This window comes from Symphalangus syndactylus, chromosome 14 (assembly GCF_028878055.3).
Source record: "Symphalangus syndactylus isolate Jambi chromosome 14, NHGRI_mSymSyn1-v2.1_pri, whole genome shotgun sequence".
NCBI lineage: Eukaryota > Metazoa > Chordata > Mammalia > Primates > Hylobatidae > Symphalangus > Symphalangus syndactylus.
In genome coordinates this window covers 115,366,017-115,393,259 of record NC_072436.2, presented here as the reverse complement: position 1 = coordinate 115,393,259, position 27,243 = coordinate 115,366,017, and the positions used below count along the sequence as shown (strand labels likewise).

At 51.6% G+C, this 27,243-nt stretch overlaps 2 protein-coding genes across 7 annotated transcripts in view; one reads left to right on the top strand and one right to left on the bottom strand.

Moving 5' to 3' along the window:
- Positions 1-1,439, top strand: part of CLUAP1 (clusterin associated protein 1) — a 52,413-nt gene extending 50,974 nt beyond the window's left edge. Inside the window, exons 14-15 of one of the 2 annotated variants that reach the window (XR_008650850.2) lie at positions 505-586; positions 1,376-1,439. The gene's annotated coding sequence lies outside the window, so the exon portion shown is untranslated. Of the gene's footprint in view, positions 1-504 lie in introns of both variants that reach the window. The other variant, XM_055242428.2, reaches the window with a different exon arrangement.
- Positions 412-26,818, bottom strand: NLRC3 (NLR family CARD domain containing 3). Of its 5 annotated transcripts, XM_055242422.2 has the most exons (17): positions 26,365-26,818; positions 24,515-26,264; positions 23,215-23,301; positions 19,109-19,192; positions 18,425-18,508; positions 15,763-15,846; positions 13,675-13,758; positions 11,802-11,885; positions 11,075-11,158; positions 10,523-10,606; positions 10,051-10,134; positions 9,516-9,599; positions 5,626-5,709; positions 4,813-4,896; positions 4,082-4,165; positions 3,584-3,667; positions 412-3,308 (listed from the first exon to the last, which is right to left on the bottom strand). In XM_055242422.2, exons 1-17 carry the CDS (start codon positions 26,756-26,758, stop codon positions 3,218-3,220), a joined length of 3,414 nt encoding a protein of 1,137 aa, XP_055098397.1. In that variant the 5' UTR covers positions 26,759-26,818; the 3' UTR covers positions 412-3,217. The 5 variants fall into 5 exon arrangements, 4 of the variants coding, with proteins under 4 accessions (XP_055098397.1, XP_063474342.1, XP_063474344.1 ...); XM_063618272.1 differs by lacking the exon at positions 5,626-5,709; XM_063618274.1 differs by lacking the exon at positions 10,523-10,606.
- Between the last annotated feature and the right edge of the window lie 425 nt (positions 26,819-27,243).

Here is a 27,243-nt window from a genome sequence, read left to right as displayed (position 1 = left end):
CCACAGACATAGGCAACAGCTCCAAAGGGTGTTTCATCGTGTCCTGCTTCTAGATCATCTGTTAGTTAACTGACTTTGTGCAAAGTCTCGCCATGTATAGCACTGCCTTGCTTGAGCAAGGAAGTTTCTGTCAACAGCAAGCTTTGTGTACTCTATCATTTTTATTAAAGTATCTCGGTCAATAGTGACCCATTGTAGAATGGATCCAGGAGTCACATGTGCAAGTGCTTTATGACCTGGCACCATTTGGTTTTGGCCAGGCAGCAGAGCAGACCTCAGGACCTAAGGAGGATGGTTGTGATTAGGTCAGTAGAAAACCAGCAGGCCATTGCTGATAATTATTTACTATATAATTAGAGGACTTCCTAAAATGCTTTAAAAAAATGTGTATTGATGGAAAATACAAAGGAATTTTTCAAATACTCAATTTTATTGGTAGTAGTTATCAAGAACAAAGTCCTCGGATTTCTGATGGGAAATCTGAACTACTGTTTTCTCTTTTAGCTTGGACAAGAAGAAATATATCCCTCTCATTAGCACTTTAATACCAGTGTCACGTGTCTGGAGGGAAATTGTATTCATTTAGGTAAGCAACACACTACATAAATATCACGGCTGTTAGACCCAGGGGACTCTCAGGTGCCAGAATTGAGGACTCCTTTAATTGGAAGGGAGGTAAAGGGTCTACCTCCTACCTAGAAGTCCTTTCTATGTGGATATGAATTAAATTCTCTTGTCTCTTTTGCTCTGATGCGGTCTGTGTGGGCTAGCTGGCTCTGGTGTGTCCCTGACGACAGACTGAACTCCTTAACCATTTCAGACAGCTTGAAGATGTATGATCATTATTTGAAAAGGGAGAGAGGGAGGACTCTTTGTTTTCTCCACCGCTTTGGCTCCTGAGGTTTCTTCAGTGTTAGGTTTCTGTAGGGCCCAGCTTTCTCCAGCATTTGGCTACTGCAACTCTCTGTTCTGCCAAGCTCTTAACTCAGACAGAAACAATGCAAACCAGCAGACAGAGCATCACCTTAAAAGTACTAAAACAGCTGTCAATCTAGAAGTCTCTGCCCAGCAAAAACTGTCATAAATACTGCAAGACCCATGTTCAGATTTCTCCCTTTTTACAAATAATGTTTTGTTTTGTTTTATTTCCCAGCTACTACAAGTGATCCAAATGTTCTTTATAGGAGACTTTTTCCTCCAGTCTAGGATCGAGTCAAAGATCTTGCATTAAGTTTTATCTCTGTAATCTTTAATTTCACGCTATCTGCAACGTTTTGTGTTTTTCATGACATTGATGTTTTTCATGAGCTCAGGCCATTTATTCTGCAGAATATCTGTCAATTTGGATTTTTTGTAATTGTTTCTTCATGATTAGAATCAGGCAAACATTTTTTGACAAGAATACATCAGAGACGACTCCGTGGTGCAGACTGGGGGCATGTGATGTCTATGTGTCCCATTATTGGCGATGTTCAATTCCGTCACTTCTATTGAGGCTGCATTTGCGAGATTTCAGATTAAGGTACCTTTTTCCCTTTGTAAATTAGGATATCACCTTTGTGGGGTGCCGTTTTGAGACTGCGAGGACATCATCTTCCCGAGTAGGCCTTCATCCATGGCCTCAGCATCCATGATGGTTCCTGTCCGGATGCTCACTTTTGAAGAAACATTTCAAACAATAGTGATCCTTTCCAATTCAAAAATAATCATTGCTTTATAGTCTTCATAAATATTTTCTGTAGTTATTTAGTTGATGAAAGCTGTTGATGTCCATTTGGATTTTTTTCCCTCCAACACAAACAGCTTCAGGAATTGGTGCCACATAGAGGCTCAGCTTGCCTGTCCCCATGGAAGCTGTGGCCACAGCAGTGGCTTTGGAAGCCTAGTAAGGAATGACATCACCGCCAGGTGCAGTGGCTCACACCTGTAATCCCAGCACTTTGGGAGGCCGAGGTGGGCGGATCACTTGAGGTCAGGAGTTCAAGACCAGCCTGATCAACATGGTGAAACCCCATCTCTACTAAAAATACAAAAATTAGCTGGGTGTGGTGGTGCGTGCCTGTAGACCCAACTACTTGGGAGACTGAGGCAGGAGAATCACTGGAACCCATGAGGTAGAGGCTACAGTGAGCTGAGATCACGCCACTGCACTCCAGCCTGGGTGACAGATTCTGTCTCAAAAATAAATAAAGAATGACATCACTGAATACATTGAATGTGCTACTGATAACCGGTGTGCCAGACTCCAGACAACATGTGCCAGGCATCACCCATGTCTTTGATTTTGTAATAAATAAAAAATGGGGCCAGGTGTGGTGGCTTATCCCTGTAATCCCAGTACTTTGGGAGGCCCAGGCTGATGAATCACGTGATGTCAGGAGTTCGAGACCAGCCTGGCCAACGTGGTGAAACCCTGTCTCTACTAAAACTACAAAAATTAGCCGGGCATGGTGGCGGGTGCCTGTATTCCCAGCTACTGGGGAGGCTGAGGCAGGAGAATCACATGAACCCGGGAGGCGGAGGTTGCAGGGAGCTGAGATCGTGCCACTGCACTCCAGCCTGGGCAACAAGAGGGAGACTCCATCTCAAAAACAAACAAAAAAGGCAAAATCCTTGGAGAACTCTTATTGTCTCTGGTTCCAGAATCCTAGAATTAAAACTTTCATTTATCTTCACAATTTTCCCACAGTTTTTTCATGTCTGTAAGGATGATACCCTAAAACCTGCTTCTTGAGAAAATAAAGAAGGGTCCCCTCTGTCACCCCTGCCAAACGGATGCTCCTCACGGGCTTGAGATGGCAGCTCATCTCAGAGCATGGGATGATTTTTAACCAGGTGAGTGGAAAGGGGCAGTAATAAACATTTTTAAAGGTTGGGGGCATATGAAGTCCTCAGGGTGTAAAGCTGGAACCAGCCTCCTGCACTGCTGAGCTTTCAGGCCTTTGTGCCCTAGTCCCTTGGTGGTGGCCCTCTCCCTTCTCTGTGCCATAACAGAGTACCCGTCGCCCCCTGCCTGGACCACTCCTGCACCAGCAGAGGAGCTCACGACCTCCTCTGGCAGCACCTCTCCTTCCTCCTTGCAGAGCCCGGCTTTTGTGCTGAGCAAGCAGCGTTCCCAGCTCCCAGGCAGGCCCCCAGAAGTCGGCCTTTCTGTTCAAAAGCTTCCAGCTGAGTATCTGCCCATTCTCCTGCTCCGTCCACCAGGAACTCCTTTTGCTCACATTTCAACAGTGCATGTGGGAGCATTTGTCTTGATGGCCTCTGAGATCATCCTGGCTCCGGAGTCTCCAATGTGGTTTCCCTGGAGACTAGAAGAGTAGGGTTAAGGCAGGGCTCGAAGCCTGCAGGTTCTCTTTAGTAGAGCAGGTCATACGATAGAAAATGCAGGACCCCATGCAAAGCCTTTGTGCTTCTCGGATCCCCTCGCTACATGGACAAGACTCAGGGTACCTCCCCTTAGAAGAGGTTTCCCTGTAGGCCTGCTGAAGGGTCTGGGAGTCAGCTGTCTCTCAGAACTGGGCAAAAGGCAGTGCGTGACCTGGAAGCAGTTCTAAGGACGAGCAGGAAGGGCAGGTGCACTCACTTGATATGCTGGAGCCTGTGGTTTCCAGATAGTGCTGTGGCAACGCATATCGCCCCGTCCATCCCCAGGGAATTCTCTTGCAGACTAAGTGGAAAAGAGATGCAGACACACGGTGAGCCATCAGGGCAGAAGGAAAACACCCGGGGAAGCAACACTGCATTGTCTGGGGGCAGTAACCCAGGCAGATGTGTCCACAAGTGCCGTGGCAACTCTAGGTGGGAGTTGACCCTGGAGACAGGTGTCTACGCGTAGCCAGATTGTCCCACGCAAGTGCAATGGAGGATGTAAGACCATAAATGCAGATGTGAGTGACTTCTGACTGAAGCTAAGCAGACTCAACAAACCCAGCTGCAGTGGAATGTGGACTATAATAAAAGTCTGATTATATTCAGAAGGAGATAGCTACAGAAGAAATCAGGAGCATTTTATCCTACCAGGGAGGACCCAGCAGAGAACTCTGCTGCTCCAGGACGCAGGTAGGTCCCTCTAGCCACTTACTTGAGTCTCCGGAGACTTGAGTTTACTTTCAGAGCACTGGCCAGGGCTTTGGCTCCAGCCACCCCAATGGCATTTCCTCTTAAGCTGTTGGGAAAGACGGGAAGCCTAAGGCATGGGTACAGGCTGAGAGGTGATCCTGACCCCTCTGCAGGTGGGCTTGGGGCTACTTGGTAGAGGAAACAAGGACTTCAGCAGTCACAGGAGGCCAGGGCTGTGCCTTCCTCACTCCAGGGCAACAGGGCAGAGCTGGCTGGGAAGCAGGGCACACAGGGGCATGGCTGGCCTAGCCAGGTGGGTTGTTGGAGTCTTCCTCCTCTTCCACTCCAAACAGAAATGCGGGGCCGAGACAGGAGAGGCAGCCCTCCATCTGGGCAGGTCCCTAGTGCCCCCAGCAAGGGCAGGAATTCTGAGGACATGCCTGAGCCTCAGAGCTGTAGCCTCACCCCAGGACTTTGGATCTGTCCAGAGAACAAGATCGGCCACCCTGGGACCCATAAACCGGGCCTCTATACGTGTTCAGCCTGGCAAGGCCAACCCGTAGAGGAGGGCAAATGATAGCGACTCCTGGGGAAAGGCATGAAGTGGGGCTGGGAAACTGGTATACTTGCACTGAAATGAAGATCACTCGGATGATTTGTGAGTTGCCTGTAAACTTTGTCCCCATATCTATTCATTGAGAATTCATTGATTTCTTTGGACTAAAGACCATAGCTGGAGACTGGAATACTTACTCGAGAATCTCCAAGGTTCTGTTCACAGCCAAGGCTTCCCCTAGCACCTGGGCGCCCGGAGCACCAATTGAGGCCACCTGGAGACTGGAGCGGGGAGGGTGCCGTCAGTGTGGGCCGGCTGGGCGCACCTCCCTCTGCATACTCCGTTCCCTTTCACCACCCCTTGACTCAGGGTGGAAAGTGGTGAGACAGCACTGAGAATGGTTGGACAGCGCTGTGTCTAGGCACTCCATCTCCTACCTACACTGTTGCCTAAGACAGAGATCTGGATGCTAAGGATATGAGAAATACAGGCTGTCCCTGGAAGGGTCAGGGAGAATGCTCCCTGCACCTCCTCATTACTACTCTATAGGTGTTTGAGCCCCCAACTGCTAATATAATATTTCCTATAATAATATTAGGGAAATCAAACACACCTTCCTTGACTTGTAAACAAAAATAACATCTAGGCCAGGCGTGGTGTCTCACACCTGTAATCCTAGCACTTTGGGAGGCTGAGGTGGGCAGATCACCTGAAGTCAGGGGTTTGAGACCAGCCTGGCCAACATGGTGAAACCCCATCTCTACTAAAAATACAAAAATTAGGCTGGGTGTGGTGGCGCACACCTGTAATCCCAACTACTTGGGAGGCTGAGGCTTGAGAATCACTTGAACCCAGGAGGTGGAGGTTACAGTTACCTGAGGTTGCGCCACTGCACTCCAGCCTGGGTGGCAGAGCACGACTCTTGTCTCGAGGAAAAAAAAAAAAAGACCTAACATGAAAGGGTGGTGAAGGGACCGGTTTCCTGACTGCTGCGCACATCTAGGACTTACTAGAGAGCGGTGAGGGCTGTGTTGACCTTCAGTGCACGGGCCACCGCACACGCTCCGTCATCCCCGATGGCGTTCTCCTGTAAACTGGACACAGAGTGTGACCCCTTTGGGTGCACGGGGCATAGGGAGCATTCTAGCAAGGCCCTGCCACGCTTGGACGTGCCAGGTTTAACCGACTACACCCACCACAGACATAGACTCCCAGGGTTTCCTGGGGATAACTGCCCTTCCTCCACAGGCCCTGCAGCCCGCCGCCTCATACTAACACAGAGGGGTCTGGGGCCTGCATGAGTCCGAACCGCCAGAGGCAAGCAGGAAATGGGATACATAGAGTGACTGTCAACAGGGGCTTGGGACCCAAAAGGGGATGCTTTTCACAGCCAACCAGAAAATGAACTTAAAGCCCTCAATCCCTGAGCCATTCTTGTTTGTCTTGTTTCTCACTCTGCCACCCAGGCTGGAATGCAGTGGTGAGATCACGGCTCACTGCAGCCTGAACCTCCCAGGCTCAAGCGATCCTCCCACCCCAGCTTCCCGAAGGGACTAAAATACTTAACTAGAGACTGGGACTACAGGCACATGCCACCATGCCCGGCTACTATTTTTATTCTTTTGTAGAGATGGGGGTCTCCCTATGCTGCTCAGGCTGGTCCTGAACTCCTGGGCTCAAGCAGTCCTCCCACCTTGGCATCCCAAATTGCTGGCATTACAGGCAGGAGCCACCATGCCCAACCTCCTTGGCCATTCTTGCTATTTAGGGTTTTGTGTCATTTTTTCCCCTTCTAAATTGGAGGGAACTAGCAGGCCCTGGTGCAGTGAGTGACTGAGTTTAGCTCAAGCGCACATTGGTATGTTCAAGGCCAAGAGCTGTTTACATTCATTATTTTGACAGACATTTGAGTGTGGCCGGGTGCAGTGGCTCACACCTCTAATCCCAGCACTTTGGGAGGCTGAGGTGGGTGGATCACTTGAGGTCAGGAGTTCGAGACCAGCCTGGCCAACATGGTGAAACCCTGTCTCTACTAAAAATACAAAAATTAGGCTGGGTGGGTGTATTTTTAGTAGAGATCCCCGTCTCTACTAAAAATACACAAATTAGCCGGGAGTGGTGGAGGGCACCTGTAGTCCCAGCTACTGGGGAGGCTGAGGCAGGAGAATCACTTGAACCCAGGAGGTGGAGGTTGCAGTAAGCCGAGATCGCGCCACTGCACTCCAGTCTGGGTGACAGAGTTAGACTCCATCTCAAAATTAAAAAAAAAAAATAAGAAAGACAACATTTGAGTGTGTCTCGTGTGCTAGGGGTTGTATAAGGCATCAGGCCTGAGTCCCCCTCTCGAAGCTCAGGTGGGAAGACGTGATTAAATGAGAGGTACAACAGGCCAAGTGCAGGCTGCAGGGAAAAGCAAGCAGTGTCTCCCACCCCAGGGTGTCCACAGAAGGCTCCCAGAAGAAATAGATCAAAACCCAGACCCAAAGTGGGGAGTGTGTCTGGCTCAGCTAAGGAACCCAAACGAATTGAGTTCCTGGGGAAGTGACAAATGAGTCCAGGGAGGGACAAAGGAAGCAGATTTTAGGGGTCCCAGAAGCCACCCTGAGGAGCTGTGTGTACTTTACTCTGCAGGCCCTGGGCAGCCATTCAAGGATGGCACCCAAGACGGGACACAGCTGCTCTGGAAAGGTCTCTGGCCAGCAGTGTGAGAGCAGGGACTGAGGTGGAGGCTGCCACGGGGATGGAGGTGAGTGGTGCCGATGGCCTGGGTGGGGGCAGTGGACACAGAGGGAATCGAGTGGGTGGCAGGGACACAGAGGGGACCGACCCAACAGGACTTGACAATGAATAGGAAGCAGGAGGTGGGCAGGCACAGTGGCTCACACCTGTAATCCTAGGACTTTGGGAGGCCAAGGTGGGAGGATCGCTTGAGCCCAGGAGTTCAAGACCAGCCTGGGCAACATAGTGAGGCCCCATCTCTTTAAAAAAAAATTGTAAATATTATTTTAAAAAATAAGTTATATGCTGGATGTGGTGGTTTGCACCTGTAATCCCAGCACTTTGGGAGGCCAAGGTGGAAGGATCACTTAAAGGTCAGGAGTTCGAGACCAGCCAGACCAACATAGTGAAACCCTGTCTCTATTAAAAAAAAAAAAAAAAAAAGCCGGGTGTGGTGTTGGGCACCTGTAATCCCAGCTACTCGGGAGGCTAAGGCAGGAGAATCGCTTGGATCTGGGAGGCAGAGGTTGCAGTGCGCCGAGATCATGCCTCTGCACTTCAGCCTGGGCAACAGAGTGAGACTGCATCTCAAAAATAAAATAAAATAAAAATTATAGAAAAGGAAGTGGGAGGTGAGAGTGAAGGCCTTGTTTCTAGCTTGCACAGTTGGTTCCCTTCACAAGATGGGGAACCAAGAAGCAGGTTTTCGGGAGAGAGAATGCAGGGACCCCACACCCCAGCAAGACCCCGAAGGGATGTGCAGAGGGGCTGTGGACGCACAGGTCTAGGGTTGAGGAGAGAGGCCTGGGACATGGACGTGGGAGTCGTTGGGACTTTGAAGATCACTGGAGCCCAGGGAAAGGCAAAGACCTCCAGGAAAAGAGACGCCAGGCAAGGGAAGATGACATAGGACAGATCCCTGAGGAGCCCTGGGCAGAAGAGCCAAACAGAAGAAAAGAGGACGAGGCCCAGCCAGAGGGGATATCCTGGAAGCTGAAGGAGAAGAAATGGTCAAGGAGAAAGGCTGATGAGGCTCCCAGGGTTAAACCTAGAGTTCCCTCACGCCCCAGCGACTCCACTCCCAGGTATATCCACCCAGGAGAAGGAAAGCTCACATCCACACAGAAACTGGTGCACAAAGGTCCACAGCAGCACCGTTCCTAACAGCCACGTAGGAACAACCCAACGTCCATCAGCTGATGAATGGAGAAATAAAACCTGTGTACCCATACGATGGATATCATTCAGCCTTACAAAGGAACTAAGTACTGAGGCTACAGTGTGGATGAACCTTGAAAATCTGACATCAAATGAAAGACACCAGCCACAAAAGGCCATGTGTCGTATGGATCCATTTTTGGCCACGTGTCGCACAATTCCATTTATATGCAGTGTCCAGGGTAGGAAGATCATGGAGACGGTAGATTAGTGGTTGCCAGGGTTGGGGGAAATGGAGAATGGGTAGTGAGTGCTAACAGGGACAGGGGTTCTTTTTGGGGTTATGGAAATGTTATAAAATTGATTGTGATGGTTGCATCACTGAATACACTAGAAACCAGTGAATTGTCTACTAAGTGGGTGGATCTTCTGGCGTGAAGATTATATCTCAATAAAGCTGTCATATATATATGTATATATGTGTATGTACATATATGTATGTGTATATATGTGTATATGTATATATGTGTGTGTACGTGTGTGTGTGTGTCTGTATATATATATATATATATTTTAACAGAGTCTCGCTCTGTCGCCCAGGCTGGAGTGCAGTGATGCGATCTCTGCTCACTGCAACCTGTGCCTCCTGAGTTCAAGCGACTCTCCTGCCTCAGCCTCCCGAGTAGCTGGGATTACACGCATGTGCCACCATGCCCGGCTAATTTTTGTATTTATAGTAGAGATGGGGTTTCGCCATGTTCAGGCTCGTCTTGAACTCCTGACACCTCAGATGATCCACATGCCTCAGCCTCCCAAAGTGCTGGGATTACAGGCGTAAGCCAGCGCACCCGGCCAATATATTTAAAAGGTAGACAAGGACTGAAACATGCTGGCTGGCCTTAGGGAAGAGGAGGCTGCGTGCCAAGGGTCACTGCATTGAGCCTCTGCCTGGTGGGTGCCAGGTTTTCAGATTCCCCTGTTCCTGACAGCTCCCGCCCTGCAGCCCTTGGGCAGGCCAACTTACTCTAAGCTGGTGAGGCTCCTGTTGAGCTGTAGTGCTTGTCCCAGGGCCTGGGCAGCGCCGGCCTGGATGAAGTTCCACTGCAGGCTGGGGAGACACAGACACATGTGACTATGTGACTATGTGACTATGTGGCCCTGGGGCAGAGCCAAGGAGTCCCTGATGGCAGGAGGTGGAATCCCTGCAGGATATGGCAGGAGAATTCCTGCAACCCCTGCCCAGGCTTAGTTCTCAGAGGGTCACATATACTCCCTGGTTAGCCGTGGCCAGAGGGCCGGGGAATAAGCCAGAAAAGACAGCTCCAAATGGCCTCTGCCTGGAGGCCCAGCTGTGACCACCTCTTAACACGTGTCTGTTTGTGGGTCAGGAGAGCACAGGATGGGGCACAGTCTGGTGGCAGCAGGCTAGCCCGGGCAGCCCCTGAGACCTTTGCAGGGGGTGTCCCCAAACCAGGCGTGGCCTGTACATCGTTGGTTTGGGTGGAGCCCGGCAGCTCTGCAGAAGGGGAATAGGGCAGGGTGGAGAGCTGCAGACTCACTGAAGGGAGGTGAGGGTGTGGTTTTCTCTCACTGCCACTGCGATGGCCCGGGCACCCTGGTCGTGGAGGAGGTTGGCTGTCAGGCTAGGAGGAAGGGAACAGGAGCAAGTGAGCCGGGGGCTGGCTGTGAAGCCTCCGGTCCTTGGTCACCAGGGATTCCAGGGCTTGATGCCAGATCACCCAGCCAGGACGTGGCGGAGCTTCCTGGGGATACGTTGCCCAATGGCATGGTCACATCCTCATCCATCCCCACCAGGTGAAGCAGATGGTGTCACACTAGCCTCGCTCTCACGCAATTTACACTATGAGAGTGGGGGACTTGCCACCCGATGCCAGGTCTCCTGGCTGCACCCTCCCCAGCCAGCTCCTTCTCCAACCCTGTGACGTGGCGAGGGTGCCCGTCAGCCCAGGCTCAGTGTGGGTGTGGTCATGGCATGAACAGCCTGTGGAGTCACAGGCCCCCACCACGTACTCCAGGTTCTTCAGGGTGCTGTTGGCGCAGAGGGCATGAGCGATGGCCTGGGCTCCCTCGGGACTGATGGAGTTTTCTCGAAGGCTGAAAAAGGAAAGACCCGAGCTTCGGACCGGGCAGATGAGGTGTCTGGCAGAGCCAAGCCCAGGTGTTTAGGCTTCTTGAAGCCCAAGAAACTGCAGGTGGGGGACCTAGAGTTCTGCACAGTCTGGGCTGAGGTGTGAAGGAGCCAGTGCTAGTGAGCCAGTGCTGGGCCAGCCAGGTGCCCCCGCTTTAGGACCATCCACAGTACAGGGAGAGGACAGGATGACAGGGCCCCAGAGGTGCGAGGGGACAGGTGGCTCAGTATGCATCTGGGAAGGGAGCGGCAGAGTGGGCCACTGCGGGCAGCAGCTATCCCCTGCACCCCAAGAGAGCAGGAAGAGGACCAGGCTGCCAGGAAGGCTTCCCCAGCCGTAGATTTCCCTGAGACAGGCTTCCCAGTGCCAAGTCCCTGCAGACAGGTGCCCGGTCAAAGAAATGCCCTGTTTGGAGAGGGTAGCCAGGACTTACCTGAGGCTGAGGAGGGTCTGGTTGGTGCAGAGGGCTCCCATCAGTGCTGCCACTCCTGTGTCACTGATGGAATTGCTCTGCAGGCTGCGGACAGAGGAGGAGGTGCCCTGGGTGTGGCTGTCCCAGGACACAGAGGGAGCCACCCTCTCCCAGTCTGGGACAGCAGGCACTGGGCTCAACAGGGAGTGGGGGGCCCCAGGGACAGTGGTGGCCACACTGCTCCTCTTTTCATCTCTCTTTCCTCTCTCATCCCCCCACCTTCTAGCCTCTGCCAGGTCAGAGCAGGTGGGTTTAGCACAACAAACTCCCAAATGTAGACCCTGCCTTGATGTGGGTGGCCCCAGACAGCCTCAGAGCAGGGTGTGTTGGGTCTGCAGCCCCCAGAGGGAGTGGCGCAGCAGGTTCCCCAAGTGTGGGTGCAGCGCTGAGCTCTCCTGCCCCCCACCAAAGCTGCTGCAGCTGACTCCCTCTCCAGCCACCCATGCTGGCTTCTCAAGGACACTTGGAGCTCATCATTCCAAACACTCCAGACCCTACCCCAGCCCCCACTGTCTAGGGAAATGGAGCTGGTGGGGCACGGGGTACTGAGGACAGTGTGTGCCTGGGGTTAGTATTGGCAGGGAAATGGCCCTGGGGGACAGCCATTTTTCAGGACTGCCAGCCCACTATCTACTGGAAAGAGAACCCAGGGGGAATCGTCACCCTGGCAAGGGCCAGGTGGACTTACTCCAGGCTCTCCAGGCCCTGGTTCACCTTCAGGGCCTCAGCCAGAGCCTTGGCACCTCCATCACCAATACTATTACTGGAGAGCCTGCAAGAGAAGGGACATAGATGAGCCAGCCTCCAGGAGCTGCCGGGCAGGGCTGGGCGGAGGGATCAGGGTCAGGGAAGCCCTCATGGGAGGGCTGGCTCTGTTGTCTCAAGGGTGGCCAGTGCACAGTTCTGCCTGAGACCTGTTGGCTGTAGTCTCTGCAGGTGACCACCTGTTGTCTGTAAGAAATTAGGATAGTAAAGTACCTCTTGACTCCCTGGCAAGAAAGGTCAGCCCTTCAGTTTTAAGTATTTTGAGGGGTTTTTGTGAAGATGGTCAGGAAATGTTTTCTTCTGCCAGCTGGGGAGACAGTAAATGTGAGCCCGAGAAGGTTGGGGTTCACCCAGTCTTGGGAATCTGAGTCTCCATTATCCTCGGTTAGTGCTTTTGGAGTCCAAAGTCAGCTAACGAGCACCACACATCCATCCATCTATCCATCCACTCACCCATCGATTTATCTACTTATCCACCCACTCATTCATAAATGCATCCATCTATCCATCCATCCATCCATCCATCCATCCACCCACCTACCCACCTACCCACTTACCCATTCATCCATCCACTCATCCATCCACCTACCCATCAGTCCACTCACCTATCAATTCGTCTGTCCATCCACTCATCCACACATCCATCCATTTGTCCATCCATCCATTTGTCCATCCATCCATCCATCCATCCACCCACTCACCTATTCATCCACTAATTCATTCAGCCATCCATCCATCCACTCATCCACCCACCCATCCATTCATCTATCCATTCATCCATCCATCCACCCACCCACCCACTCACCCATTTATCCACTCATTCATTCTACCATCCATCTATCCACTAACCCGTCCATCCATCCACTCATCCATTTATCCATCCACTCACCCATTCACCCATCCATCCATTCATGTACCCATCCACCTATCCACCCATCCACCTCTACCCACCCATCCACCCATCTATTCACCCATTCAACCATCCATTTATCTACTCATCTACTCATTCATCCATTCATCCACATACCCACCCATCCATCCATCCCTCCATCTACCCACTCACCCATTCATCCACTCATTTATTCAACCATCCATCCATCCATCCATCCATCCATCCATCCATCTATCCATTTACCCATCCACCAATCCACCCATCAATGTATCCATTCATCCACTCATCCATCCATCCATCCATCCATCCACTCATCCATCCATCCATCCATCCATCCATCCATTCATTCAACCATCCATCCATCCATCCATTCATTCAACCGTCCATCTATCCATCCATCCATCCATCCATTCACTCATTCATCCACTCATTCATCTACTCATTCATTCAACCATCCATCCATCCATCCATTCACCCATTCATCAATCCACTCACCCATCCATCCATCCACCCACCCATCCACTCATTCATTTATCCATTCATTCACCCATCCACCCATCCATCCATCCATCCATCCATCCACCTGCCTACCCATCCACCTCTACCCACCCAACCATCCATCCACCTACCCATACACTCATTTAACCATCCATCCATCCACTCATCCATCCATCCATCCACTCATCAGTGTATCCATTCGTTCACCCATTCATCTATCCATCCATCCATCCATTTACCTAGCCACCCATCCTCCTACCCACCCATCCATCCATCCACCCACCCATCCATCCATTCACCTATCCATCAATCCATCCATCCATCCTCAGGCTCACAAATATTTGTGCTGGGTTGGGCATTGTGCTGGGCACTGAGGATACTAGTGTGGGCCTTTCATATGTCTCACATGAGCTCTTTCAGACTCCTGTTCTGCTTCAAGGCATCTGCCATCCGCTGGGCTCCCATGGGCCCGATGCTGTTCTTCTGCAGGCTGTGGGAGAAAAGAGAGGGGTCCTTTAGAAAGGCTGGTCACAGCCATTCCCAGGCCAAAGACAGTTCAGTTTCAAGGTCAGGGACAACTAGTGTGCCCTCTTCGTTTATTGGAGCAGGTGGGGAAGGCGTTCTCCAGGTGGGTCTTTGGATTGTTGCCTAAGTGATAATGGACCGACATTATGATGAGGGATAGTAAGGAGTCAGGGCAGCTGAGCCTCCCTTGCAAGGGGCTAGAAAGCAGAGATCAGTAGGTGCTGATAATGCCCAGCAACCTCCCGAATGGGGACCTCCATGGACAAGTCTCTCTGGTGCCTCACCCGCCAGTCTGCCTCCCATCTAGACCAGCAGGCTGCCTCCAACCCTAAGAAACCTCCCTAGGGGCCGGGTATGGTGGCTCATGCCTGTGGTCACAGCACCTTGGGAGGCCAAGGTGGGCAGATCACGAGGTCAGCAGATGGACACTATCCTGGCCAACATGGTGAAACTCCGTCTCTACTAAAAATAAAAAAATTAGTGGGGCGTGGTGGCGTGCACCTGTAATCCCAGCAACTTGGGAGGCTGAGGCAGAAGAATCACTTGAACCAGGGAGGCGGAGGTTGCAGTGAGCTGAGATTGCGCCACTGCACTCCAGCCGGGCAATAGAGCGAGACTCTGTCTCAAAAAAAAAAAAAAAAAAAAAGAAAAAAGAAAAGAAAAAAAGAAACCTCCCTAGGGAGACCCTGGCTTAGGTTCCTCTTCTGAAAAAGCTGCTTCCTCTTGTACTAAATTCGGTGGAGGGAGACAGCACAGGAGAAACCCTGTGCTCATCCTACAAGGACAGACAGGCAGGACGTCTCCTGTGTGAAGCTAAATACAAATCTTAAAAAATGTAATTTTCCCTGGTTCCAAAAAGGAAAGAGACTCCCTACCACCTTCATTTTCTTAGAGCACTTCCTGAGAAAACCTGAGGTTGTAAATGCTGCCTCTGTCCCTTTAAGGTGTATGTAAATCTTTTTAAAAGCAAAATCAGCCTCTGGCCAGTTTCACAGCCTGGGAATGTCTTTCGTAAGGGTTTGGAGCCATCTCTTTGAAATGTAAACATTAAGAAACATAGAGTCCCTCTTTCCCTGCCTTCGGAAATTAGGCTAGGCATCTGGCTTGAAGCTCTAAAGTACCTGCCTGTCATAAAGATAAAAGAAGCTTCACTTTTCCTTTGGATAAAAGCAATTAGGGACCACAAATGGCCACTCCAATTATCTGCTGTATCTAGGATAAACGGCAAATGGTGCTGCCTGGCCCTCTTGCCTGAGGGCGAGGGTCCTATCTGCTTGGCTCTAGAAAAGTGAGCTTTCTGTCTTTATACGCTCACTGGTGGGTTGTCCCGATGCACCGTGCAGTCAGTTTAATGTTTATCTAATAATTGTTATATTCTTTCCTACATTTGTGGGTTGGTGGAAGGTATTTTATTTTGTATTTTATTATTTTATTTCATATTTTAATTTTATTTTATATTTTAACTTTATTTTTTGAGACAGAGTCTTGCTGTCGCCCAGGCTGGAGTGCAGTGGCACGATCTCAGCTGACTGCACCCTCCGCCTCCCAGGTTCAAGCGATTCTCTCAACTTAGCCTCCCAAGTAGCTGGGACTACAGGCTTGCACCACCATGCCTGGTTAATTTTTTTTTTTTTTTTTTTTTTTTTTTAGTGGAGACAGTGTTTTACTATTTTGGCCCGGCTGGTCTCAAACTCCTGACCTCAAGTGATCCACCTGCCTTGGCCTCCCAAAATGCTGGGATTACAGGCATGAGTCCCTGCTCCCAGCCAGGAGGTTTTAATTATTTCCCCAACAGCTGCTCTCTTGAAAAGCAGTGGGCATCAGGGGCCATCCAGATGGGTCAGAAGGCCTCAGGACCTAGCCCCATCCATTCTTCCTAGCAGATAATAGGCAGAGAGGCCCTTGGAGGAGGAGGGAGAAGGAAGAGAAGGCGGAGAGAGGAGAGGAGAGGGGAGATGCGTTGACTCACTGCAGCATGGAGAGGGTCCGGGTGGAGGCCAAGGCTTCAGCCATGGACCTGGCACCATCATCCCTGACGGTGTTGCCCTGGAGGCTGCAGAGACAAGAAGAGGTGCATCACTCATGGAGCAGAAGCTGGAACCCAGGGGTCTGAACCCTTTCTGCAGTGGGGGCACCTCTGTGGAGCAAGGGGTTCTGACCACTACGTGCCCTCACCGCCCACCATGCAGGGAGAGCAGTTGACCCTTTGCACCACTGCCTGGGGCTTAGGTTTTTGAGTTGCTAAGCATTTGGCTGCTGGCTGGCAACAAGGTGCTCCTGCTTTCTGAATAACCACAACAAGGTCATCACTTGCCCTCATTACAGCTGAAAGACACAGGATCCAAGTGTTGGTGAGAAACAGAGAAACTGCAACCCTCACACTGCTGGTGGGAATGCAAAATGGTCCCCTCTCTGTGGAACATGGTTGGGCAAGTCCTTAAAAGGTTAAACATGGGTTGACCATGTGACCCAGCAATTCCATTCCTAGATATATCCTCAAAAGAATTGAAAACAGGCACTGGAAGTCTTATTCACCAATGTTCACAGCAGCGATATTCATATAACCAAAAGGTGGAAACAACCCAAATGGCCGTCATCGGGTGAATGGATCAACTATCATGGTCTGTCCATCCCATGGAATATGACTCAGCCTTAAAACGGAGGGAAGAGGCTGGGTACAGTAGCTCACACCTGTAATCCCAGCACTTTGGGAGGTGGAGGTAGGTGGATCACTTGAGGTCAGCAGTTCGAGACCAGCCTGGCCAACGTGGTGAAACCCCGTCTCTACTAAAAATACAAAAAGTAGCTGGGTGTGGTGGCACATGCCTGTAATCCCAGCTACTTGGGAGGCTGACACAGGAGAAGTGCTTGAACCTGGGAGGCAGAGGTTGCAGTGAGCTAAGATCACGCCACTGCACTCCAGTCTGGGTGACAGAGTGAGACTGTCTCAAAAAAAAAAAAAAAAAAAAAAAAAAAAAGTTAAAATAAAATAAAATGGAAGGAAGCATTGACACATGGTACCACACGGATGAAGCTTAAAAACATAATGCTCAATGAAGAAAGCCGCACACCAAAGGTGAGCCTATATAAATCTATTTACATGAAATGTCCAGAATTGGTATATCCTTAGAGATGGGAAGCAGATTGGTGATTGTGAGGGGCTGGGGAAAGGGGAGAATGGGAAGTGACTGTTTATGGGTATGAGGTCTCCTTCAGGGGTGATGAAAATATTCTGGAACTGGACAGATGTGATGGTGGCACAACATTGTGAATGTGCTAAATGCCACTGAACTGTACACTTTAAAACAGTCAGGTTTTTTTTAGGAGTCTCGCTCTGTCGCCCAGGCTGGAGTGCAGTGATGCGATCTTGGCTCACTGCAACCTCTGCATCCCGGGCTCAACTCAACCTCAGCCTCCTGAGTAGCTAGGACCACAGGCACCTGCCACCATGCCCACCTAACTTTTTGTACTTTCCTTTTTTTTTTCTTTTTTTTTTAGTAGACACGAGGTTTTACCATGTTGGCCAGGCTGGTCTCGAACTCCCGACCTCAAGTGATCCACCTGCCTTGGCCTCCCCAAGTGCTGGGATTACAGGCGTCAGCCTCTGGGACCCGCCTAAAACAGTCAATTTTATGGTACATGAATTTTGCCCTAATAAAAATAAATAAATAAATGAAAACACAGAACAGAAAAGTGGTACCCACTCAACTAAGTATAGATATAACCACAGGCTTTTAAAAGAGACATAACGGGCTGGGCTTGGTGACTCATGCCTGCAATCCCAGCACTTTGGGAGGCCAAGGTAAGCGGATGGCTTGAGTGCGGGAGCTCGAGACCAGCCTGGCCAAAATGGTGAAACCTCGTCTCTACTAAAAATACAAAAAAATTAGCCAGGCACGGTGGCAGGAGCCTGTAATCCCAGCTACTTGGAAGGCTGAGGCAGAAGAATCGCTTAAACCCAGGAGGCAGAGGTTGCACTGACCCAATATCGCGACACTGCACTCCAGCCTGGACGGCAAAGAAAGACTCCGTCTCAAAAAAAAAAAAAAAAAAGAAGAAGAAGAAGAAGAAAAAAAGAGAGACATAACAAACCACATCACACCTCTGTCCCCTGCTCAGGCCACACACACAAGCTCAAGTCTAGGGAAGAGCTGGACTCTGGAAACTTGCTTAGGGCACAAGATCCCCAGTACCCAATGGGATGGGAGCCGGTATCCCATGCCTTTCCTCTTTGTTTGCTTGCTTGTTTTGAGACAGTTTCTCTCTGTCAACCAGGCTGGAGTGTATGGCGCAATCCCGGCTTACTGCAACCTTTGCTTCCCAGACTCAAGCGATTCTCCTATCTTAGCCTCCTGAGTTGCTGGGATTACAGGCACCTGCCACCACGCCAGCTAATTTTTGTATTTTAGTAGAGATGCTGTTTCGCCATGTTGGCCAGGCTGCTCTCGAACTCCTGACCTCAAGTGATCCACCTGTCTCAGCCTCCCAAAGGTTTGGGATTACAGGTGTGAGCCACTGTGCTCAGCCCCATGCCTGCCATTGTGAATCACCTCCCATTCTCATAGGTGGTGCCTGAGGAGAGGGTTTTCTGGGCCCTCTCTTGGGGTCACAAGACAGCAGGTGACACGCACCTCAGGGAGGTCAGGGTGCGGTTGATCTTCAAAGCGTCTGCCAGTGCCTTGGCCCCTTGTGGTCCAATGGAGTTACTGCGGAGGCTGAAGGATGGAAGAGAGAGAGAGACACCTCCTTCATCTGTCTCCCAGAGAGGGAAGGGGAAACAGAAACTGCATTGACCTTGAAATTCGCGATCCTCTAAGGGAATGTATGAGGGCTTAGGATCTCATGTTTGGTGGAAGCAGGGCAGAGATCCTTATATAAACAAGGAAGGAGTTTCCCCAAGACTATCCCAGGTGTTGGGGGAAAGAAAGCAGCACCTGAGGGACTGGTGGGCTTGGGCCAATTGTGGAGATGAGAATGATGGCCCCAGAAGCAGGGCCAAACATCTGGTGTGTCCCTGGCTGGAGCCCAGCAACTGAGGAGCCATGGTTCTGCCTGGCTGTCCTGCCCCACCAGGAAGGCATGTGCGCTAAGGTGTGGCCTCCCTGTGTCTTATTCCCACAGGAGTCTTAGAACCTGCTCCAAATGAAGTATGGATATTATGTCCAGATGCTACCCAGGGGCTGAATCATGGGAATCAGGGAAGAACAGACAGGTAAGACCCAAGTAATTTCCTAGGAGGGGAGGGGACTTCACAAGATGCCTCACAACTCTTCTGGTTCCAGTGGCGAAAGTTCGGCCTTGGTTGTCCTACTTACTCCAGAGAGGTCAGACTTCTGTTGACCAAGAGGGATCTGGCCAGAGCTTTGGCCCCTTTGTTACTGATCTGGTTCTCCGCCAAGCTGCCCAAGGAAAGGGAGAGGAGTGGTTATTTTAGGCATGTACCTCTCGTGGCCACTTCCTCAACACTGTGCCCATGATGAATCCTCTAGGCCCCCCCACATCATCAGGGTCTGGACACAGGTGGAGATGAGGTGACCTCTGGAGCAGAATGCCAGGCATAGCAGAGCCCCTGAGCCTGGGCAGCATAGGGCCAGAGTGGGAGGGCAGACCCTCATCATGGCAAAGGGTCCCAGGAAAAAGTTTAACCAGAATCCAGCACAACAGCTTCTACACAAACAGCACAGCAAAGAAAATGGAAATCTCAGAAGCCTAACATGCAGATGGCAGCCAGTGGTGTACTGGTAAACTGGCTCCTAGGAAAAACAAAATTTCAAAAACTGGGCTGTGCGTGGTGGCTCATGCCTATACAATCCCAGCACTTTGGGAGGCCAAGGCGGGAGCATCACTTGAAACTAGGAGTTTGAGACCAGCCAGGGAAACATAGGGAGATCCTGTCTCTACAAAAAACATAAAACTTAGCCAGGTGGCGCACCTGTAGTCCAAGCTACTTGGGAGGCTGAGGAGGGAGGATTTAGCCCAGAAGGTTGAGGCTGCGATGAGCCATGATCACATCACTGCACTCCAGCCTGAGCGACACAGTGAGACCATGTCTCACAACAACAATAAAACAAAAAACAAATGCTAGCAAACTGATCTGTAGTATCTGCCACTTTCCAGGGTATAAATACTCCCACCAACACCAAGTTCAAGCACCTCCAGCTTGCAAAATTCCTGAAAATTTAACAATCAGCTTTCGTGAACTGGTACAAACAAATTTAGGCACACTACTGATCCTAGCCTCTTTTCTAGTGCAAAATGGCAAATGGTAGAGTTACTTAAAATTAGCTTTAAAATTAAAAAAAAAAAAGAACACATCTTGATTTGCCTCGAAAGCATGGTTCTGGGAATATGGTGGTGGATCAACTCAATGTTACTTCATGTATTCAGCTGCAGAAATAGTAGCTGTCCAGGCTCTTTGCCGTTAGTAGGCATTCAGCCCCATGGGATATAGTAGTTCAATTAGAATCCCCAGGCTGGTGCTCTTCTTCTTTTTTCAGACAGGATCTCATTCTGTCACCCAGGCTGGAGTGCAGTGGCACGATCATGGCTCACTGTAACTCGAACTCCCGAGCTCAAGAATCCTCCCACTTCAGCCTCCCAAGTAACTGGGACCAGAGGTGCACGCCACCACACCTGGCTAGTTTTTTAATTTTTTGCAGAGACAGGGTTTTACTTTGTTGCCAAGGCTGGTCTCAAACTCCTGGGCTCAAACGATCTTCCTGCCTTGGCCTCCCAAAATGCCGGAATTACAGGCATGAGCCACGGTGCCCGGCCTGGTACTCTTAAAGCTATATTCAAGCAAACTGTTCACTGGAATAAAGTCTCTTTTCTCTAAATTCCTTTTCAGAGAACTTCAATTCACAGCATTCATCCAGGCCACCTCTGTATAAATGTTCTCAAATTCTAGAGTGCTTCCATCCCTCTGGGACTTTTAATGGCATTTTATAAGTTGTATTTAACTTATAGGTGAAATAGGGATGTGGCACTGAGGATCAACTACAGAGAGAGGTAAAGAAGAGCATGTGGCCAGAGAAGAGATTTCTGGCTTCATTCAGAATAATTTACGTTTATTTTTATTTTTAGTAAAGATGGTGTCTTGCCATATGTTTCCCAGGTTGGTCTTGAACTCCTGGCCTTAAAGAATCCCCCCTAGATTGCTAGGATTATAGGAAGGAACCACTGTGCCTGGCCCCCGAATAATTTCTGAGCACTACCTAGCCTCCTTTAAGCAAAACTAAAAGTTGACTATTTTGTCATGTGCTAAAAATGCAGGAGGCTCTCACAGAGGAAAAAAATATTAATAATGAGAATTGTCATTCTTTTACTTTTCTTTTTTTTTTCTTTTCTTTTTTTTTTTTTTTTTGAGACAGAGTTGCTCTGTCACCTCGGCTGGAGTGTAGTGGCGCAATCCTGGCTCATTGCAACCTCTGCCTCCCAGACTCAAGCAATTCTCCTGCCTCAGCCTCCTGAGCAGCAGGGATTACACACACCCACCACCACCACGCCCGGCTAATTTTTGTATTTTTAGTAGATACAGGGTTTTGCCAGTTTGACCAGGCTGGTCTCGAACTCCTGACCTCAAGTGATTCACCGGCCTCAGTCTCCCAAAGTGCTGGGATTAAAGGCGTGAGCCACCGCCCCTGGCCCAGATATCCTTTTAAGCCCATTTTTACCCTCTTTAGGCACAGAAATGACTTCTTCAAACTCACACAGAGCCTACACCTCTAACCGTACTCCGCAGTGACTTATTTTTGTTCCTAAATCAGTGTAAATTGCCATTAACTCAGATAAAGATTACTTCAGAACCCAGAGGCTCGTATGAGAATGAAGAATTACCCCCGGGTACGGTGGCTTACGCCTGTAATCCCAGCACTTTGGGAGGCTGAGGCGAATGGATCACCTGAGGTCAGGAGTTTGAGACCAGCCTGGCCAATAAAGTAAGATAGTGAAACCCTGTATCGACTAAAAATACAAAAATTAGCTGGGTGTGGTGGCACGCGCCTGTAGTCCCAGCTACTCAGGAGGCTGAGGCAGGAGAATTGCTTGAACCCGGGAGGCGGAGTCTGCAGTGAGCCAAGATCGTGCCACTGCACTCCAGCCTGCCCAACAGAGCAGGACTCTGTCTCAAAAAAAAAAAAAAAAAAAACCGAAATTACCCCTTGGATTCTCTTCTCCAAACTCACCTCCCTAGGTCTGCAACAGCCACCCTTAGAGGATCAATCACATCGATTCAACCACAAACCCCAGGTGTGTGAAGTTTCTCAGATCCAGGAATGTTATTCCAGGAGATACTTCATAAGCACACATTCGGCATATGAACTTCTGTCTAATTACAAGATGGTGTTTTTGTTTTGTTTTTGTTTTGTTCTTTTTTGAGACAGAGTCTCACTCTGTCACCCAGGCTGGAGTACAGTGGTGCTGGAGTGCAGTGGTGCGATCTTGGCTCACTGCAACCTCCGCCTCCTGGGTTCACGCCATTCTCCTGCCTCAGCCTCCTGAGTATCTGGGATTACAGGCACCTGCCACCACGCCCGGGTAATTTTTTTGTATTTTTAGTAGAGACAGGTTTTCACCGTGTTAGTCAGGATGGTCTTGATCTCTTGACCTCGTGATCCGCCTGCTTCGGCGTCCCAAAGTGCTGGGATTACAGGGGTGAGCCACCGCGCCCGGCCACAAGATGCAGTTTTAACTAAAAATTGTTTAAATTGATTTCTAATTAAATTTGAAATTAAATTTAAATTAAATTAAATTTGAAATTTAAAATTTTAATTAAAAATGCAATTGGCTGGGCGCAGTAGCTCACGCCAGTAATCCTAGCACTTTGGGAGGCCGAAGCGGGCGGATCACGAGGTCAGGAGTTCGAGACCAGCCTGGCTAACATGGTGAAACCCCGTCTCTACTAAAAGTACAAAAATTAGCCAGGCGTGGTGGTGGGCCCCTCTAATCCCAGCTACTCAGGAGGCTGGGGCTAGAGAATTGCTTGAGCCTGGGAGGCAGAGGTTACAATGAGCCGAGATTGCGCCACTGCACTCCAGCCTGGGTGACAGAGCAAGAGTGTCTCTGGGGGAAAAAAATGTAATCTTGTGCCTAGAATGCTGTTGGATAGCGAACTTGGAGAGGTGCTTAGAGAACATTGTGCCTGGTGTTATGGCAGCACACATAGTGCTGTGGAAACACCTGCCTGTGCACAACGGTGTCCAGTCCTCACCAGGTCACCTCCCTCTTCCTACTGATGAGGCACCTGAGCCTCTAGCACTTTCTGGAATTGGGCAGAAACAAGCAGGCTGCATCTGGAGCCACATGCTCCAAAGACACTTCTCCGTGGCAGCGCCGCTGGCCAGCTGAGCAGAGGATGATGGGAAGAGGGTTCCATACCCCACAAGACCATGGGCACCCTGGAGGTCCCCTGAGTCTGCGTTACCTGATCTTCTGAATGCGACAGTCCTTCCCACTCAGCACGCTGCCCAGCAGCTCCATCACGGGGTCCTGGAACTGGTTGGTGTCCAGCCTGGCCAAGGGGAGCAGTGACAGTGAGTGTCCCACCCGCCCACGAGCAGGGTGGGGGCCCTAGCCCAGGGCCGCTGTGTCTCTCCATCCCATGCAGCGCCATCGCCGCAGCTCTGAGATCTGCGCTCAGCCCCAGTGCTCAGACCTTTCCCGTGAGAGTGAACAGGAGGCTCGGTGCCCACGAGACCTGCAGTTCCTGTGCAGAACAGCATCTTCCACGGGCTGTCGTTCTCACCACCCCACATGCCGCCTGCCTCTGTGGGACACCTGGATGACCCTCAGCCTGTGTCCTTTCCTCCCTACTCGCTAAGGTCCAGATTGGCGGGTGGGGGACAGGCTGAGAGCATTCAGCGGGTGCAGCTTCTGTCAGACTGGTTCTGAGGGGGTTATGAATTGCATTGTGTCCCCACAAAAGATTTGAAGTCCTAACTCCCTGTGCCCCAAGTATGTGGCTTTATTGGGAAATGGGGCCACTGTGGATGTACTTTGTTAAGGTGGGGTCATGCTGAAGTGGGGTGGGCCTGTAATCCAGTGTGACAGTGTCTTTTTAAGACAAGAAAGCACTGGCCAGGTGCAGTGGCTCACGCCTGTAATCCCAGCAATTTGGGAGGCTGGGGTGGGCAGATCACCTGAGGTCAGGAGTTTGAGTGCAGCCTGGCCAACATGGTGAAACCCTGTCTCTACTAAAAACACAAAAATTAGCCAGGCATGATGGCGGGCACCTGTAATCCTAGCTGCTGGGGAGACTGAGGCAGGAGAATCGCTTGAACCCAGGAGGCGGAGTTTGCAGTGAGCTGAGATCGCGCCACTGTATTCCAGCCTGGGCGACAGAGCAAGACTCCATCTCAAAAAAAAGAGGACAGCACCATGTGGAGACAGACACAGGGAGAAGATGACCAGGCGACAGGGCAGAGACTGAAGTAACGCAGCCTTAAGCCAAGGGTTGCCATCAAACACCGGAAGCTAGAGAGGAAGGAAGGAACCTCTCCTGTATGTTTCAGAGAGTGCGTGGCCCTTCTGGCACCTTGATTTGAGACTTCTGGCCTCTAGAACTGCGAGAAAACACACTTTAGTTGTTTTAAGCCACCAAGTTCATGGTCCTCTGTTATGGCAGCCCTAGGAGACTGACAGAGAAGCTCGGTGGTGGGGAGGGGATGGCTTCTGCTCTCTCCTCTGCCCCTGCCCCTGCCCCTGACCCCTGCCCTGGTGCCCACCTGAGCTTCCGGCAGTAGAGCAGCTGGGGCAGCAGGCTCTGAAGGACGCCCTGGCTAAGGCTCAGGGACAGGTTGGCCTCCTGGGCACAGGTGTCGGACACCTGCAGGAGGTAGGCCAGGGCAGCGCGGTGCGCGGGACCGGTCAGCCTGGCCAGGGCCCCGCTGTCCATGGCCTCCTCCACGCTGCGGGCCAGCTCTGTGTGCTGCAGCTCATGCAGGCAGTGCAGGATGTTGATGGCCTGTGCACAGACTGCGGCATCGGGGCGCAGGCAGCCCTGCAGGAGCTCAGCCACCTGGGTCCGGTAGGCCTGGTGCTCGCCTTGGGCCAGCAGGGAGCCGGCCAGGAGGGCATTGACCCTCGGAGACAAGAGGCCGGAGAGGAAGCGCAGGAACACATCCAGCCTCCCGTCCTCTGCCTGCATGGCCCGCTGGGCTGCGCTCCTGAAATGCGTGAGGAAGCCCAGCCTGGGCCAGGATACACTGCTCTCAGTGAAGAGGTCGAAGATGGCCCTCCTGGATGCGCCATAGTAATATGCGGCTGCCACAAACTCCTGCAGGGACAGGTGGGTGAAGCAGTAGGCCACCGACGATGCCAGCGTCTCCTCCCTCTGCAGGAAGCAACTGCACGGGGCACCCTGCAGCAGAGCGAGGTCTACACCGAACGCCTTCATGTCTTGCTCGTAAAACACGTATTTCTTCTTGAGCAGCCCATGGAAGGCCAGCCGGCCCAATGTCCCCACCATCTTGCGGCCACCATGGGCCACCTGCTCTATGCGAGGGCTTGCCTTGCCCCTCTCCTGCCCCTCCCTGCTGAGGGCCATCCTAAAGTACCATGAGTAGAGCTCGCACAGGGTCCTCGGGGGCCACAGCTCTGCATTCTGGGGCCCCATCCTGCTGCGCCACAGGTGGCCTAGCGCCGCCCCCGTGAGCCTGCAGAAGGCTGGGACGGTGCACATCAGGTACAGGGCCCTGTCAGCCTGCACTTGGCTCAGCATCCAGTCCAGGAGGGCCTGGTCCTCGGGGAACATCTGCTCCAAACACACCTTGATCTCCTCCTCGTTAAAGCCCCGGATCTCCGTCATCCGGTCCACCAGGCCCCCTGGGATCTGGCCAGATGCACTGGGACGGGAGGTGATCCAGATGGAAACTTCCGGAAAGAGGTTGCCGCGGATGATGTTGGTGATCAGGTGGTCCACCGGGATTTCCTTCTTGGGGTCCGTGCAGGCCACGGTGTTGGAGAAGTCGAGAGGCGTCCTGCACTCATCCAAGCCGTCCAGGATCAGGAGGGCCCTGGCTGGGACTGCCACTGCCAGGCTGGGCTCCCTGACATGCGGGAAGACCGAGCAGATGAGTCGGTCGGCACACAGCTTCTCGTGGGTGTTGAGATCCCGAAAGGTCAGAGGCAGCACCAGCGAGAAGTCCTTGCCGACCTGCCCATGGGCCCAGAGGCGGACGAAGTGCCTCACCAGGGTGGTCTTGCCCATGCCAGCCACCCCGACGGTGATGGAGACCCGGGGTGGGACAGACACCCGGGAGAGAGGCAGGAAGAGCCGGTCCAGGGCAACGGTCCTGGCGGGGCGCCCGCCCCCGCGGGTGGCCTCCACCTGCGTGAAGTCGTGTTCCCTCAGCTGCAGGTCCGTCAGGCCCTCCACCAGCAGGAGGGAGGCCAGCCTGTGCCAGGGTCCGCCCAGCTCCGGGCCACCTCCCACCTTGCTCAGCAGGGCCTTGCGGTGCCTCTGTATCCTGGAGTCTGCGGGACACAGGCCAGTGGGGAGGTCAGGTAAGGGAAGAGTGGGCACAGACACCCCAGGTATTCCCCACCCTGCGTCTGCCTCCCAAGCTGGTCCTACCATTGCTGCAGGGCCCCAGCGGGGCGTCCGGTGTCCTCTCTGGGGCCTGCAGGGCCGGGGAGCCTTGACTGCCCTTCCCAGCCAGCAGATCCATGAGGGCTTTCACCTGCTCGGCTGGGGAGCCCGTGCCGTGGCCCTGGCCGGCCTCCCTGCCCGTCCGCACCTCTTGCTTCCTCATGGAGTCGGGGATCACATCCAGGAGCTGTGAAGAGAGGGCCTGAACCTGCTGCCTGCCGTGCCCTCCATCCAGCAGCCTGGGACAGGTGAGCAAGCCCCCAGGAACGGGGTCAGGGATCCCCTCTTCCTCTTTCCTCAGCCTTTGGGTGGCCCACTGGCCTGGCCTCTGAGAACAGACTGGAAGGGCCATTTGTTCCTGGATGGTGGCAATGATCATACGAATGCAGGGGCCCAGTGGATGAGAACTAGGGCCCTGGGCTTGTACCCCGGCCCTGCCACTTACCAGATAGGTGACTGAGGGCAGGCTGAGTCACCTCTCTGCGCCTTGGTGTCTTCATTTGTGACCTGGAAATGATGATGAGGTTACAAGTAAGTTTGCTCAAAAGGAGGGAGGAATGAAAGAAGCTACTCTGTTGGAACATGTGGGAAAAAGAAAAAAGAAAAAAAAAAGCAGCAGCAGCCACTCTGGGGATGCTACACTGTGTGATTCTGACTAACATTCTGGAAAAGGCAAAAGTATGGAGACAGGAAGACAGTGAAAGAAAGAGTCAGTGGGGGCTGAGGGTTAGGGAGAAGGGGTGAATCAGTGGAGCACAGACAATTCTTAGGGCAGTAACATGACTCTGTAGGGTACTACAGTGGTGGGTCCATGTCATTATCATTATACGTTTGTCCAGACCTACAGAACGTACAACTCCAAAA